Source organism: Anomalospiza imberbis, chromosome 2 (genome assembly GCF_031753505.1).
Source record: "Anomalospiza imberbis isolate Cuckoo-Finch-1a 21T00152 chromosome 2, ASM3175350v1, whole genome shotgun sequence".
NCBI lineage: Eukaryota > Metazoa > Chordata > Aves > Passeriformes > Viduidae > Anomalospiza > Anomalospiza imberbis.
In genome coordinates this window covers 47,361,944-47,377,212 of record NC_089682.1, presented here as the reverse complement: position 1 = coordinate 47,377,212, position 15,269 = coordinate 47,361,944, and the positions used below count along the sequence as shown (strand labels likewise).

The 15,269-nt window shown below is 43.9% G+C and overlaps 1 protein-coding gene across 7 annotated transcripts in view; it reads left to right on the top strand.

Moving 5' to 3' along the window:
- The first annotated feature begins 3,295 nt into the window (after nt 1-3,295).
- Nucleotides 3,296-15,269, top strand: part of PHLDB2 (pleckstrin homology like domain family B member 2) — a 64,032-nt gene continuing 52,058 nt past the window's right edge. For 6 of the 7 annotated variants that reach the window (XM_068180809.1, XM_068180807.1, XM_068180811.1 and 3 more), the window contains exon 1: nt 12,286-12,413. In XM_068180809.1, the coding sequence (XP_068036910.1) occupies nt 12,365-12,413 (49 nt within the window). In that variant the 5' untranslated portion in view covers nt 12,286-12,364. Of the gene's footprint in view, nt 3,320-12,285; nt 12,414-15,269 lie in introns of those variants that run through there. The other variant, XM_068180806.1, reaches the window with a different exon arrangement.

Here is a 15,269-nt window from a genome sequence, read left to right as displayed (position 1 = left end):
AATTGTTGTGACGGGTTTGTTCAAAAAGGGTGCAATTTAATAGTCCATTGGTGTGTTGGTGATGCTGGTTCAACAAACAGAGGCTCAGTCTCAAGCACAACTGCTCAGATCTAGCTGTTTCTCTTCTCATCAATAACTCTAAAGCAAGTACTTTTTGGACCTTTTTCAGAAGACGTAGAGGTGTTGGGAAGGAAGAGGTTTCACCTAGATCATTTTCTTAATCTGTTTTTAATAAATAATTTCATCACCCCACCAAAGAATGTAACAAATCATAGACTATGAATAAAAATGTGTAGTTAAGGCACAAAATGGAAGACACCAGACCAGTTTTGCCACCAAAGAAAAGTCTGGTTGTAACAGCACCCAGTCATCAATGGGAAGCTTTATCTCAACCGATTTTGTCAGGCTGGGAATTGCCTCTCCTCCTGCAGGTAACACAAGGCTGAACCAACTCCCAGCTGTGGGCTCTGGCTCATTTGACAGAAATGCAGTCTTGTCGACACCTCATGTGGATAAAATCTGTGATTGTAAGGGACCAGGTAATGCAGAGGTTGTGACTGCAGGTGCCTGCTCAGAGATTACTTCAGTTCTGAAGCAGCTGAAGTGATCTCACCTATCTTACAGAAGCATGGTACTGAAGTATGGTAACAAAATGGCATTTTATTACCATTTGCAATGCTCCTGATTAAAGCATGCTTTTTGTAAACATTACAACATTTGATTTCTACTTATATGAATTACCATGGAAACCAAACTTTTATCGGGCATGCTTGCATACTGAAGGGTGGAGAATTTTAAAAGCCTCTGTGATATGTTGATGTTGAAATACAATTGCCATGAAAAGTGTTAATGCTAGCTAGATGGACTGTTGAACCCATCTATGACTCGTAGCTCTAATGCAAGTTTCCATATACTTTTTCCTGACTGTTTTTTTAATAGTAGCATTGCTTCTTTTGCTCCAACAAGAGTTTTCAGCTCTTTAGTTTATGGAGGTTTTCTTGTTTCCTAATTTTTAAGTATTTCCTACTGATAAAATGTAAGACGAGATTTTTGTTGTTTTATATTGCCAGGCTCTTGCCTGTTAAACATTACAACTTACCAAGTTATTTTAGAACCTCAGCTATAGCTGAGTACTTATTATTATTTTGAGTACTTACTAATATTTTAGAAATAAGTCTTATTCTGTATTTTTATTTATTTTGCTGAAAAGAAATAGATGACACTGATTGAGACAAAGTTTTCACAGCATACAGGTAGCAGAGGAAACATATGGTCTGCCTTACCCAGCTTTGCTGCCTCCTCACCTACTGGGTAGGAACTAAGTGAAGGAACATTTCAGCCAACATATCACAAGTCCTTCAGAGCAACTGTTTGTCCGCAAGAACAAAGTTGCAGCTTTCCATACTCCTAGGCTTCACATTCCCTAGGGAGATTTTTGCAGACTATTACTTACAATTTTTCCCACTTAAAAGGAAAAGGAAGATCATGTGAGATGAAGGGAAGGCTGGCTGCTTTTGGTTCTGGCTGTGGCAGGTCTAAAAGTAATTTTCAGTTCTACCAACTGTGAGCATGTCCTTAACTCTGCATTTCTTACACACGTATGCCTTTATTTTTTAAGTGTCTTGCTTGCTCAGTGAACAAAACAGAAGAGCGGGTTCAATGCTAGAGGAAAATGAAACACTGGGATGTTTGTGAAGGCATCACAGAAGAGACCAGCTAGGTTCTGGCCTTTTAGAGTAATTAGTCTCAATGCTTGTCTTTTTATAGTAAACCAGAGTAGACATTAGGACAGGCAAGGGCACCTTTTAAAAAATATTCTCTAGTATTGTGGGTGTCACTATACAGATTTCAGGTGCTGAGTTATTACAAAGTTTATATTGTAGTTACGGTTCTAGCCAAGTAAAATATCCCCTGGACTACGTAAGGCAGGAAGTGTATCACAGCAAACTCCGTTTGCTCGTGGCACACGGGAACAGGCAGCAGCTGCGGCAGTGGCTTACCTGGCCGAGTGCTGGGTGAGCTTTGACCCATCCCGCAGGACCCCTGCACAGCAGGTAAGTGCTGCTGTTCCCGAATTCCTTCTTTGGGAAACAAATAGGGAAAGGTAGAGTGACGAGACCACACAGCACGAAACAAGATCGCTATGCAGGATACTCTGGCTCACTGCCCTGAGTCCTCCAGTCTGGCTCGCATCTCTCACCGCCGGAGTTTCCTTTACCAAGCCTGACACTGCACAGGCGCTCGGAAAGCGAAGCTTGGTTATATACCCTGGGCTGCCAGCACCCAGTGATCCCGGGCGAGGGACGACCCCTCCTTTGTCCCCTTTTCTTTCCCCGTTGTAACAGCTCCAACCCCGCCGGTGGCCTCGCTGCCTCTGTCACTGAGGAGCCTTCTGAGCCAGCACCCCCGAAGGTCGGGACTGGCGCCTCCAGCCGCTTGCCAAACACGGGACGGGCCAGACTCGCTGCTCTGGCAAACACGCTTTGCCGAGCTGGTGCTGGTTTGTAGGATTGCTCTGGTGTGAGAACCCCTCCAGCAAGGGCCGGCCGGTCTCACTAGCCCGTTCCCTGCTTTGGGAACAGCAAAGAGCTAGTGATGGCAGCTACATCCTTCGGCGATGCATGGGGACTGGACGAGGGTCTTTTGGGAGCCCCGTGTGTGTATACACACGAGGGTGTCTGTGTATTACACATGTACTTTCATGGGTGTTTTTCTCACGTAAGAGAAAATCTTGAATTTCAGGACACCTCAGGCAGAGGCAACAGCAGGGTGTGACCCCGGGCTGGGTGAGTGGAAGGGGCGCCCCAGCCAGGGAACGGAGGCAAGCCGGCTCCGCTCCGGGATCCGGAGGGCGGAGGGCAGCCCCCTCTGAAACGCGGTTTCACCGGGGATAAGGAGGAGGAAGATGAGGTGGAGGGCGGGCGCAGGTAAAGCGCGCCCCAGGTACGGAAAACGGGGCCCGCGCTCTGCCAGCGCCGCCCTGTTCGCTCAGCTAATCTCGCGGGCAGGAAATTGCCTGGCGACTCATATTTATGGATCGTGAAGAGCTCCACGGCGACCCCTCCGGGGATATCCCTGTGCCAGTTTCCCGTTCTCGCCCGTCCACCCCTGCTCCATCCTTTCCCCCCATCCCGGCTGCCCTTTGCCCGGCCCGCTCCCGCGACCCCGGCCTGAGGGGAGCGAACCATTCAGCCCGCGGGGGTGCCCCGGCCGCGCCGGGGGGCGGGCGCTGCGGCGGGGGGCGGCTCCCGGCGGCGCTCCTGAAGCCGGGCGGGCGGCGGGGACCGGGATGCGCGGGGAGTGGCGGCGGGAGGCGGCGGTGAGTGCGGGGGAAGCGCCGTCCCGCGGGGTGGGTGAAGCCCTCCCGGGCCGCTAGGATGGAAAGAGGCGTCGGGGCCCCGCGGGGATGGGAAGAGGGTTCCTCTCGGGCACGCAGAGCCCGGGCTGATGCCGGTTCAGCTGCTTGCAACCGGCCCCGTGTTTTGGGCTACTTTTAAGGGAGTTTGTGCCACCACCACCCCCATCCACTCCCCCGCCTCCGGTCCCTTCGCACGTCTGACGGGTGGGGGCGGTGGGGTCCCCCCTTGCTGCCCGGCTCGGCAGGGACCCCGCTGCTGATAGAGACGGGGCTCCCTCCCTATCTCTTTCGTCGCCAGACGCTTCTCCCTCTTTGTCCGGGTGTTTCCCCCGGTTGTGCCGCGTCCCCGCTACCGAACAAAGCCTCTGCCCCGGGGAGGCTGGGGACATCCGTCCGAGGTCCGAGGAAGCAAGGGAGGAACGGCGGGGCTTGGCTTTGCTTGGTTTGGTTTTCCATCGTAAATAATCTACCTGGTGGAGGGGAAGACGTGGGACAAGGCTCTTTGTCCGCGATCCTTTGTTCGGCTGGTGTCTTATAAAGGCTCCTGCGGCTGTGCGGGGGCTGCCGTGCCCGGCGGGGATGGGTTCCCGGCGCTGAGCCGGCGATGGATGCCGTCTCGGCATCGCTGGAGTTTAGCAGCAGGAACCCAGGGTTACGGCGGATCGGCTTGCGGACGGAAATCGGGGGTTTGGGCTCCATGTCCCCTGAGAGATTCAGAGCTCCTAAGTCCCCCCTCGTGTAGCCCTGTCAGCAGCCGGGTGGGATTCGGCGGCGATCGGTGGTGAGTTCAGCTTGTAGATCAGAGCTTTTCTCGGGAAGATATCTGCTGCCCAAGAGCAAAGGGAGCGACAGGCTGGAAACTACGGTCCCCGCTCCTTCTCCTGCCCCAAAGCTGCCTGAGGAATTTACCCATGTGCAGAAGTGTAAATAGACTGTCTGCACTTACATAAAGATTAAAGAGATGGGCTTTCTGCTTCTGCCACTGAGTGCTTGCTTGATCCCACACACATGGCTTTTGTCACCAGCTCCTTTTTGCCCCAAATGCTCATCTTGTCAACCTGTCATCTTGTCTCTGTGCCTTGACTCTGCACGTGCCCGAATCCTCTCTGTCTGCATCTTCAGGGCATCTGGATGAACATGTTGCCAGTCAGAACATGGTGAATATTTCATTTTTGTGCCACACCTTCACTCTCTTTTGGAGGAAGAGTGACACAAGAGCAGCCTTTTTTGCAGATTTTCACGTTTAGTGAACTTTCTAGTTTTTGCATTCTCTATATTCTCGTGGATAATGTCCTCAAAAATGAGTTATTAACATGGGAAAGGATCAGAGATGGGAGTAAGTAAGGCACGATAGCATGGAATTGCAAAGGGTGAGGATGGGCTTGCTTTCCCACAACAGAAGGAAGTAGTGTAGGAAAGAAAGGAGATTAAGTGATCAGAAGATGGGAGAGTGCCTACCTTTGCTGTCACGGAGAGGGGTAATCTGAAGTAAGAGGGTTACAGAAAAAGAGATACCTTTAGGGGTGTCAAGTAGTAACATCCTACCTTTTCTATATAGTTCATTTTACACAGTTCTTTTTCTACGCCAGTAATTTATTCTGCTTCCATTTTGGCAAATGCTAAATCGACTCATTAGTGTGTCTCTTTTTACTGAGGAAATGGAAATCTTTGCCATCAGCCAGGGCAGGAAGACTGGTCATTTTTTTTCCATATCAGTTACTGTCTATGCTTCTCAGATACAATTATCAACCATATCCTTGGAAGTAGTCAAAGGCATCGGTTGACTATTCTTGAGAAGGAACAAAGCCCATCATGAAAAATTTAAGGTATTGTGGGTTTAGATAGGAAGTGGAGATTGGGTGAGCTAAATGTCGCAGATCATCTTGAGGCTGGAGCTGGATGAGAAGGACTGAAGATGTTTAAATGGGAACATCTTTTTTGTCTTTTCCACTTGAAGATCCAGAGACAAGCTGAAATAATCAAAGTAGGTGTGGGCAAGTGCTGGTGATTGTTAATGAAGAGATTAATGCTGTGTTCACTGCACATGTAGTGTATTATTTCCATTTTAATTTGTTAAAATGAACAGTTAATTCTGGTGTGTAGTAACTGCCAGCAAGGCAAAAAGTGTTTCCCACTGAATTAAACAAGCAGCTACAAAACCATGTTCTGGGTGTTTTGAGCAGGTGCTCAAACATTGTTCATTTAGGATTTGTTTTAGACTGGTGGAGCACATCCAAGATGCCACAGAAATCCAAAGGGATTTTTCCCCCGTAGAAAGAAGGTCCTCCAGAGACTACAGTGCAGAGTGAACTGTGTAAATATGACCAAGTTAGGGTTTTTCTCTTGCTCAGGTCTTGTGCAGGTGGAGTCAGTTTTTAAGTGAACCACTTCATTTAACTTCCATTATTATAGTAAACAGTGTGACTGCAGGTGTAGTACCTCTGTTTCTCACCCGAGAGAACTCAGTCCTGGGACCTGCTGATAAATGCTGCCCCGTGTTGGTGCAGGCAGACCCATGGCTTGGCAGCACAACAGCCACGGCGGGTGCCACTCGTGCTGTCACTGCCGTGGTGGGGTTTGCCAAGCATGTGTGATGAGAAGCATTTAGTCTGGGGGCATGCTTGCTGCCCTGAGAGTGCTGGGAAATGAAGAAGCGTTAAAGAGCTAGAAGGGACATTTGGAAATATGGGACAAACATCCCAGGAAGGAGGCAAATTGAGGAGAAATGGACGAGCGAAACAGGAGAGACAGAAGCTGTCGGAATAAGTGGGCACTGGAGAGAACTGATTAATGGAAGGAAGTGACAGGCACAAAGTGGCAGTGAAAGAAATCAGCACAGGGGAAAGCAGATCGTGGGCAAAGGTTGTCTGAGAGTGGGAAAAGCAATAGATGGGAGAAAAATGGTAAGGACATTCAAGAAAAAAAAAAAGAGTAAGAGTGGATGAAGCTGTTTTGATTAGTTTTTCTATTTGCTTAGATTTTCTGGGCCTTACCTACCTGTTCTCATTGGATTTCTCAGGGGCAAGTTTGTCATGTCAAGTAGGGTGGGAACAGCGAAACTTCTCTTTAAGGTCTTTCTGCTCTTGTATGGACAGAATTTCTGCTTCTGTATGATATGAATTTGGATACATAATTGTTCTGCACTCAATACTTCCCGATATTTTAGATGAAGAAAGTCTATTTATTTGGCTTCAGGAGTGAGAATTATATTGGTCTAGAGTGTTTAAGTTTATTTATTTGTACACCAGCTATGTTGTTAGGTTTGGGTTTTCTTAGTCTGCGCAGTAAGCAGTCACAGCCCACCAGCAGAGCTTTCTATTTGCCATCTCTGCATGAAACTTTAAAAGTTTCAGTTTGCAAATCTTTTGAGCATACTCAACTTTTCAATAGGAAAGGAGTTAATCAAATAGCATCAGAATGATACCAGGGAGCTTGTCACTACTGTCATGAGATGATACAGTCTTTGGGTCAGATAACTGACTCTGGAACTTAGCTACCAGAAAGCTACCAAAATAGAAAAGATGAGTATGGCTGGAGTTTGGCTTGTCCTCTGTCAACCCTGTCTTTCTGCATGATGAAAGGAGTTCATTGTTTTAACAGAAATCTCTTCTAGTATGTTTCTACCTGTCTGGGGCTTTTGTTCAAGCAGAAAAGAATTAACCCTCCTCCTTCTTTCAGCTTATCTCAGTGAGCTACTCCAGATGAAACCGTGGTTAGTGTGACTCCAAGGTAAGGAGGTGTCTACTAAAGTAATGCTGTTTGAGTAGGTGGTCTAGTATCTTGTCTTAGCAAATGCATAGGAATTAGTTTAGGTTAATTGAAATCAGTGCTTTAACAGGTTCAGTTTCAGGTAAGATTAGCTGTTACGGCACAAAAGTTAAAAAAAGCTAAAGTTAAAAAGCTTCAGCATTTTCCCCAGCATTTTTATTTGTGTCTCATATGTCAGTGGCTCGATCCTCAGTTTGTAGTCACCCAACCGTAGTGTTTACATGGTAATGAATGTTTTCATTCTTGATGCACATTTAAAATTGTCAGCTGTCGTGACCTGATTAAAATGATTATGTCCATCTATTGGAAAGAGCAATTGATGTGGCAATGCCTGCAACATCAATCCTTATCAAATAGGAGAGAATCATATTTTAACAGTAAGACAGAGTAATTAAAATGTCATATTTAAGTGCAATTTTGGAGTAGTCAGGTGGATTATTACAGTAAAATATATGTGGTTTATGAGTGGGATAATGTTACTCAGGGTGTTTTCTGTTGCACTGTTTTATTTCTCCCTCTTCTCCAGTATCCAACGTGATAATTTCTCAGAGGAAGAGGTAAGCCATAAGAGTGACTTCCTCTGCCACTCCCTTTTCCACATTGGAAACCTGCAGGATTTCAAGGGAGTCACTTAGTCAAATATGATTCACAGATACTTGATTTTTAATCTATTTAGTGTTGCTGAAGGTGCCAAGCTGTGAGTTTTAGGAGCTAAAACACTCTGCCTGTAACCAGACTTTATGCTCACTTGCATGCAAGGACCTAATGTGTTGCAGGATTTATATCTTGAAAAGACAGGGACTGAAGAGATTTCAGAACTATGCTGGCAAGAAATTAGGTGTAGTTTGGGGTCTAGTGTATTATGTTGTGGGGGAGGAGGAGGAGGAAATGAAGAAGGATGTTTAAGGCAACTTTTAGATCACAACCTTGCTGAATTGTCCAGTTTGTGGCAAAGATTATTTTGCTGTCTTATAAGGATGTGTCCATTCATGGGTACAGAATCTCCACCAAATTATGCAGGTGCTTTTCTGTAAATATATTTAGTATGATAGTGGGCTTGGGGAAAGGTGTATTTCCATGTGTTTTGGAGGTAAACAGTACATTCCAGTGAGTTTTCCTTTGCCATCAGATTGAGCCTATCAAGACTTTTGTTTGTAAATAAGCAGAGTAAATCAGGAATAAAAACAGGTTTGATTTAATCAGGAGTAAGTACATTGTCCTCAGATTACGCAGGGAAAAGGTAAATGAGCTTGGTGATGGAACAGTCTGTTTATGCACATAGGTGTGCTATACTGTGGGAAAATGAAATCTCCAGACACTGAAGCCATCAGCACTCATTCACCAAATTTTGTTCAGAATGTGAAAATTCGAGAGGCTTTCTTGTTTCCAAAACAGTGTGTCTTTTATTGGAATAGTTGAAACAGACCCTAATCATTTGAAGACCTTGTTGCAGAACAAATGAAACTCTAATGATGTGCATGCGGTGCCAGTGATGGGCTTTTGTCCTCACCCTCCATCAGTTGGGGTTTCATCTGTTTTCCAAGAGTGGCAGTACACTGCTGTAGGAGTTTCTGAACAGAAATGTCAGTGAGAGTAGAGGTGCCAGGAGTTGTAGGGAGCCACTGTTAATGTGCAGCAAGAAACTGAAAATGAAAAAACAATGAAGAGCAGAAAAGCCTTAAAAGATAGATGGCCAAGTTTGAGAGTTTTGTTTAAAACTGTTTATTATCAGTCAGAGAAGGGCCTTGGCGATGCCTGAGGCACTGCAACCCTATTGATTGGTAACATAAGAGCAAAGTGGGTGCCAGAGCAGACTCTGCTAAAGGGAGGTGGGTATCAGCCCAGGCAGAAGTAAAGAATAGGTGAGAAGCTTATGTGCTGGGAAAACTTCTCCCTAAATCTATGGATGAAATACTGGGAAGTGCTGTGTACACAGGTAGTGTACTTTTGACCTGGTTGAGCTGCAGCTTTTGGCTCCTACACTAAAGTGTCCTGGTTTTGGCTGGGATACAGTTCATTTCTTCCTGCTAGCTGCTACAGCATTGTGTTTTGGATTTAGTATGAGAATAATGTTGATAACACACTGATGTTTTCAGTTGTTGCTATGTAGTGTTTCTGTTGAGTCAAGGACTGTTCCCCTTACACCACACCAGTGAGGAGGCTGAGGGGCATGGGAAGTTTGAAGGGGGAACAGCTAGGACAGCTGGCCCAAGGGATATCCCACAATCCTACATCCTATGGCATCATAATCATCATGTAAAGCTGGGAGAATAAGGAAAAAGGGTCTCAAACATTCGGAGTGGTAGAACATTGCTTTCCTAGGGGTTTAATTCCTTATTTTTCTTTGCTTTGTACATGACTTTTGCTTTATTTATCCAACTGTCATTAATTTAATACATGTTTTCCCTCTTTTATGATTCTCTCATCCTAGGTGGGGGTTAGCAAGCAACTGGGGGACTGGAGTTACCAGCTGGGGTTAAACCACTGCACAAGGGAAAGGAGTTCTTACTGCAAAGCCACCCAGTGTTATAATATCTTAAAACTGGAATCCTTTGTTTGACTCACTGCTTGAGTTGTGAATCACTGTTTCTTCTGGTCATTAGTGAAACAAAACTTAATTTGGCCTGGGCACTGTAGAGATGAAACATGATTGGTAATGCTGTATACATTCACTTCAGATGACTTTATAAATCCCAGATGAAATAATTTTGCTTCATTCCAGACAAGGCAGAGTGTGGCATGTGCTCTGTAACGAGAGTCAGCTTTGTTGGACGCCCTGCATAACCTCATCTGAAAGAATATGATTTCATGAGAGCAGATACACTGTGGATTTTGAGCTGTTTGTTGCATTAGCTGGTTAATTCGTTGATTGTTTCTTGGTTTTGCTCACAGTGGAAAGTTTTTTAAAAAGTTCTTTTCCCCTTCAAATCCAGTTATTACTAAGTGATGACTTCTCTGATCTCTCATCCTCTAGGAAAGGAGGTGTGTAATGAGTTCTCAAACCTGAAATGAAACCATATAAATATTTAACCTTAAAAAAGGTTATTAGAAAACCCAAGTATTCACCAAACTGAATAAAAGATTGAATTTTTAATTGCATAGAAACCCTGCCCTTTCAGCTGTGCTCTCCTTAATGTTTGTCACATTGATTAAGTGGTAGCTGTCACCTCACAAGATAGGAAGATGAGGTTTTTGGTGATCTTTACCATAAATCAGTAATATTAGAGACATGGAAAATGCAATGAATCTTCTTGGTTTTTTAACCAACCCTTTGTTTAGTCTTCTAATTATAAGTTTTGTTTTTATGTTCAGTGATACAGTGACATCTTTGTTGCAGACAATTGTGAAATGCTGAGTGTCACTAGTTTTCTGTGTTAAGTTGAACATGGCTTGAAAAATTAAATTTTTGGTTCTTTTCTGGGAACGTCTGGGCACAAAGTGCACTATTTTTAATAGAGATAATACAGGCAATATGCCATGGTGTCAACATAGTGGCAGTATTAGCTGGATTTGTGATCTGATCCTTCAGTGTTAGGTCTGCAGACAAGTGGGAGAGCCCCTGTCATGTCTTGCTGGGGGTCCAGGGGCAGCAAAGCTGGGTGCCTGGAAGGCTGTGCAGGTTTTGAATTTGGAGGATCTGAGGCAAGCTGGGAGGAACTAGGGAAGGAGTCTATCCATGGGTTGGAAGATAAATGAGGTAAAAAGGATGGTAAATGTTTCATGTCAATAAAATAATCTTTTGAGGATGAAAATTGGGTTGAAAAGCTGTCTGCTGCCCAGGTTCTTCCCCATCAGCTGCTCTGGAGAATTTCAGTCCTGTTGTGCTGGAGAGCCTGGACATGTGGGTGAGTCCCTTCAGGAGCTGCAATGCTCTGGGGGGCTGCTGTTCTCTGGCTCCTTGGAGAGTAGTGCTGTTTTCAGGAACAGCAGATGATGTGATCTTAAAGGAACCTGCATCTTGCTGTGAGGGGCAGAATGCACAGTGGGGTTAAAACTTCCCTTAGGACTGAGAAATTACCTCTACAGAGAAAGAAAAAACATCACAAAGTGAGGCCAGCACAGGGGGATTCCTGGGGGAACAGAGGGGAAGGTCTGGCCTCCCTTGGGAGAGCAGCTTGTGGGGAGCAAGAGAGGCAAAAGCCAGAGGTCAGAGAAGGAGCTTCCCTCCACAAGGATCAGCAGCCAGCTCCCTTCTCCCAGGCCTGTCCTCCCAGGAGAATAACATGAAAAAGTGTGACACAGAAACTCTGTGCGCCACAGACCTGCAACCTTGGGGCTGTGATGACTGCACTTAATTAAATAGGTGGCTTGTCTCTAGACAGCCCAGACATCTGTCTCCATTCTTTACTTGTTTTTCTGACACATTTCTATTTGCCTGTCCAGAGCTAAGCCCAGAGGACGTACAGATGGTCACCATTAATTTTGTCACTTGATGCAATTAATTTTTTTTTTCTTTTAAAAATACATGTGTATAAAAAATAAATAAATCTGTTAATAGAGCAACTCATTAGAGGTCTTCTATTTGGGTTTAGATTTAATTTTAGTTTTAAGTGACTGGGATTCAATTTTGGCATTTCTTTTAAATCGAGTCTCTCTTGTAGCCATATCATTTTTTAAATGTGATGTTAAACAAACTTTCAAGTTTCCCTTTGCATTCCTAGTTTGGCTTATTTGGAAACTCAGAAATCATTGCATGCCAAAACATTTTCTTTGTTTTGGATCATGTACCTGGTTTTGCATAGGTTTATTCATGGTTGCAGGATGATGGTGTTGCATTGGCTGAACTTGGGCTGTGGGCTTTCCAAATAAAGTCTTCAGCAGTGAAGTGCAACCTTGTTAGTGATTTCTTAAGGAAGCCACAGGATTACAGACAAAACTCAGGAAATGTACTCTGCCTGTACAGAGTCAGGATCATAGATAATGGCTTGATCTCAAAATAATTATATGTACTTTTAAAAGGATAAACCAGCTGTAGACAGGTTTGGCACTTTTTTTTTCACGTATTAAATATGGAGTGTCCTTTCCAAATATCTTTTAACGTATTTCTCTTTGAGTTGTCTCTGGAAATTTTACTATAAGAAAAGCCAATTGTGTTCTATATTATGCACTCAAAAAATGTTACCAGGATACACTTCTTAACACAATGTCATTTTTCTTCCTTTTTTACTAATTTGCCAGTCAAAATTTATCTGGTTCACTCAAATTAGTGTCATTTTAACCATCCCATAGAAGAGAAATATGATGCCGAACAGAAGTAACCTCTCGTCCTTCCAGAATGTTGGATCAGGTAATCAATTAAAATGAAGTTTATTTGTAATGCACTGAGATATTTCAGAATTTCTAATTGACTTTGGCCCTTTAATTCTCCTGACAAAGGGATAAGATCAGTGCTCTGTTCTTATTCCATGTCTAACTCCATTTACCAGGCAGAACAAGGCCACAGCTGGATATGCTGCAGACAGCCAACCCTCCCCCATCTCTTTAATGCCTGTCTGGAATAGATATCAGTGACCCCCAGCTAAACAACTCGGGAAAGGAAGAAAAGGAATGAGGGAGGGAAAATACAATACAAATTTCAAAAAAGGGAAGAATTTCCTTCTGTAGTTCCAGGCAGCAAATACTTTGCTAAACAGTGGACCCTTGTGCTGAGCATGAAAGCTGGGTGTGACCTGGATGCAGGATGGGTTCAGGGCACTTCACCAGCAAGCTCCCATCCTCAGTCTCCATTGCTGCATGCAAAGACAGCATCAGCCAGGATGTGTAACATATCCTGGCATATTCATCAAGTTTCTATTCAAACATTACCCTAAAAATAAACAAAACAAACAAGTTCTGGTTGGTAGGAAGCAGCTATGATTTATTTAAATGTGTGCTGTCGTCCAGTTGGGATTTAACTGTATGTCTGTGGGCACTGTGGCACTGGAAGCAAAAACAGAAGAACTGGCATAAGGGATAGTAGAGAAAAGCTGAACTGGAGTGGCTACATGAAGGTATCGTGAAATTTTTTTACTGTACTTGCTTGGATTTCAAGTACAATGAACCCTTCACTGCTGTGGTGAGCAGGCATGAAAGTTTCCATGAGCTAACTTGTTTTTTGGCAAAAGCATCCAGTCTTTGAAGGTTTAAATGTGTCCTACTGCTGTTGCAAGGGAGTAATGAACAATTATTAATGTCCCATTAGTATGTCTGCCAAGCTATTTACAGAGGAGCCAGTGAAATTTATGCAAAAATATTTGAACTTAGTTGTGTTAGTTAAGGTTTGGACAGTACAATTTTCATATGAAATTAGATTTCAGTTTTAAGAGAGATTTGGAAGAGGGGAGAAGAGAGACTTAGATGGAAATTAGGGTCAATTCCACAATGAAGGTAAAGTATAAAATGCATATACATTGTGCTTTGCATCTGGGCTCCTAAATAACTTCTACATGTTACTCTTTTTCCTTAAAACACCACTAATATGATTAATGCTTGATTTATCCAGACAATGTTTTCTTGTCCTGACAAGAGTTCTTTTGAACTTGGGTCACATTTATCCTTTTGTTAATTTGAACTTCATCATTGCTGTTATCAAAACTTATGAAAATAGCTAAAAAATGTCAAGTAAAATATCACAATATAAGAAACTGCAGTTTCACTGGTCAAAGTGGTGATGGTGTAATGGAGAACTCTGTGAGCTCACTGGTTCAAAGGCAGCTTAGATAGTTGTATCATCATAGTAAGTGTGTTAAAATTATAAATATAATATAAATCCCATAATTACAGCCAGCATAAAAATATTAAATTCTGTGTAGTGATAGACTTGAGGTTTAGTTTTGAAGGTGTAAGTTAATGCTTTTGGCTGCTACCAGAGCTTGTAATTAACAACTGCTTAACCAGGTCCACTGTGGTCAACAAGGTGTTGTATTTTACTTTGATTTTTTTTTTCTATCCCCTAATGCTGGCTCCTTTTATCTTCTGCCTATTCAATTCCATTAGTAATGATGGTTGCCCTTGTTCTCAAACTTGTGGCTTTTTTCCTTAATAACCGAGGAGAAGCTGTAGTTGCACGCCTGGGTGGCGCAGGGGAAGTCTGGGCAGCAAAGCATGGCTGATGCCCTGGACAGTGGTGAATTCTGTGGCATTGTGCCTTATCAGCAAGGGCGGTCCCAGAAACCAGGACCCCTGTGAAGAATGTGTTGCCACCTTCCACAAGATCTGAACCTAGTGATTCTCAGTGAAACCAGGTCATGTGAGCTCTGGTGGCAGACAGGAGTCACAAATTCTGCCTCTTAGCTCATATAATTACCTGAAGGGGTACTTGGACTAAAGTATTGCCTCTGAGCATGTTAAGGGCACTTTACACATTAGATTTTTCCCACTGAGTGACAAGCTGAAATTCAGTTTCTCATGAGGAAGCTGAAGTCACAGGTGAAATGTAACTGAGCCCAGAGTAAATCCCAGATTTGACCCTTATTTTTCAGAAACAACACTTGCTGGCACTGCAGTAACTGACACTCAGGAGTGCTTTATTAGTTCAGAGTGTAGACTAGCACAAACCAAGAGCTGCTGTAAATGTTAATGGTGTCATTTTTACATCAGCTGAGTGTAAACCTGCTGGGGTTTACACTGCTGTTTATCTCCTGCAGTGACTGGCACTGTCAGGAACTGAATTCCTTTATTTGCTTTTGGCAAAGTGGAGCTCAGAACGGTATGCTAGAGCTTGATACGTTGTTGAACATCCACCACAGCAAAGGCTTTTTTGGCCTGTACTCTTTTCCTGAGTATAAATTGGATTTTTGCAAAATTAGGATCTGGAGCCTTCCCCCCCAGCAGCATTTTTAATAGTCATGTGGTTTTGTTGTTTTGAATTAAGTCATGCAACCTAGCATTCTACTTCCTTAAGGTTATCTTTTAACCAAAGTGCTCTTTGCAGATGTAGTTGCAGTCTTGTATTTTTAGAGCAATGAGCTGAAACACCTTGAAAATCGTGCCTTGGTTTTGTACTTTCCCATTAAGCTTTGCAGGACCATCCACAAAGTAAGCAGAAAGGTGACGAACTCCTACTGAGCTTTAAATTGAACTCACTAGTGTATTGGGGCTCAGATGCACTAGCTGCACAGATTAAAGGAAGAGGTGATCCACATCAGTGTCTTATCTCTTTGGT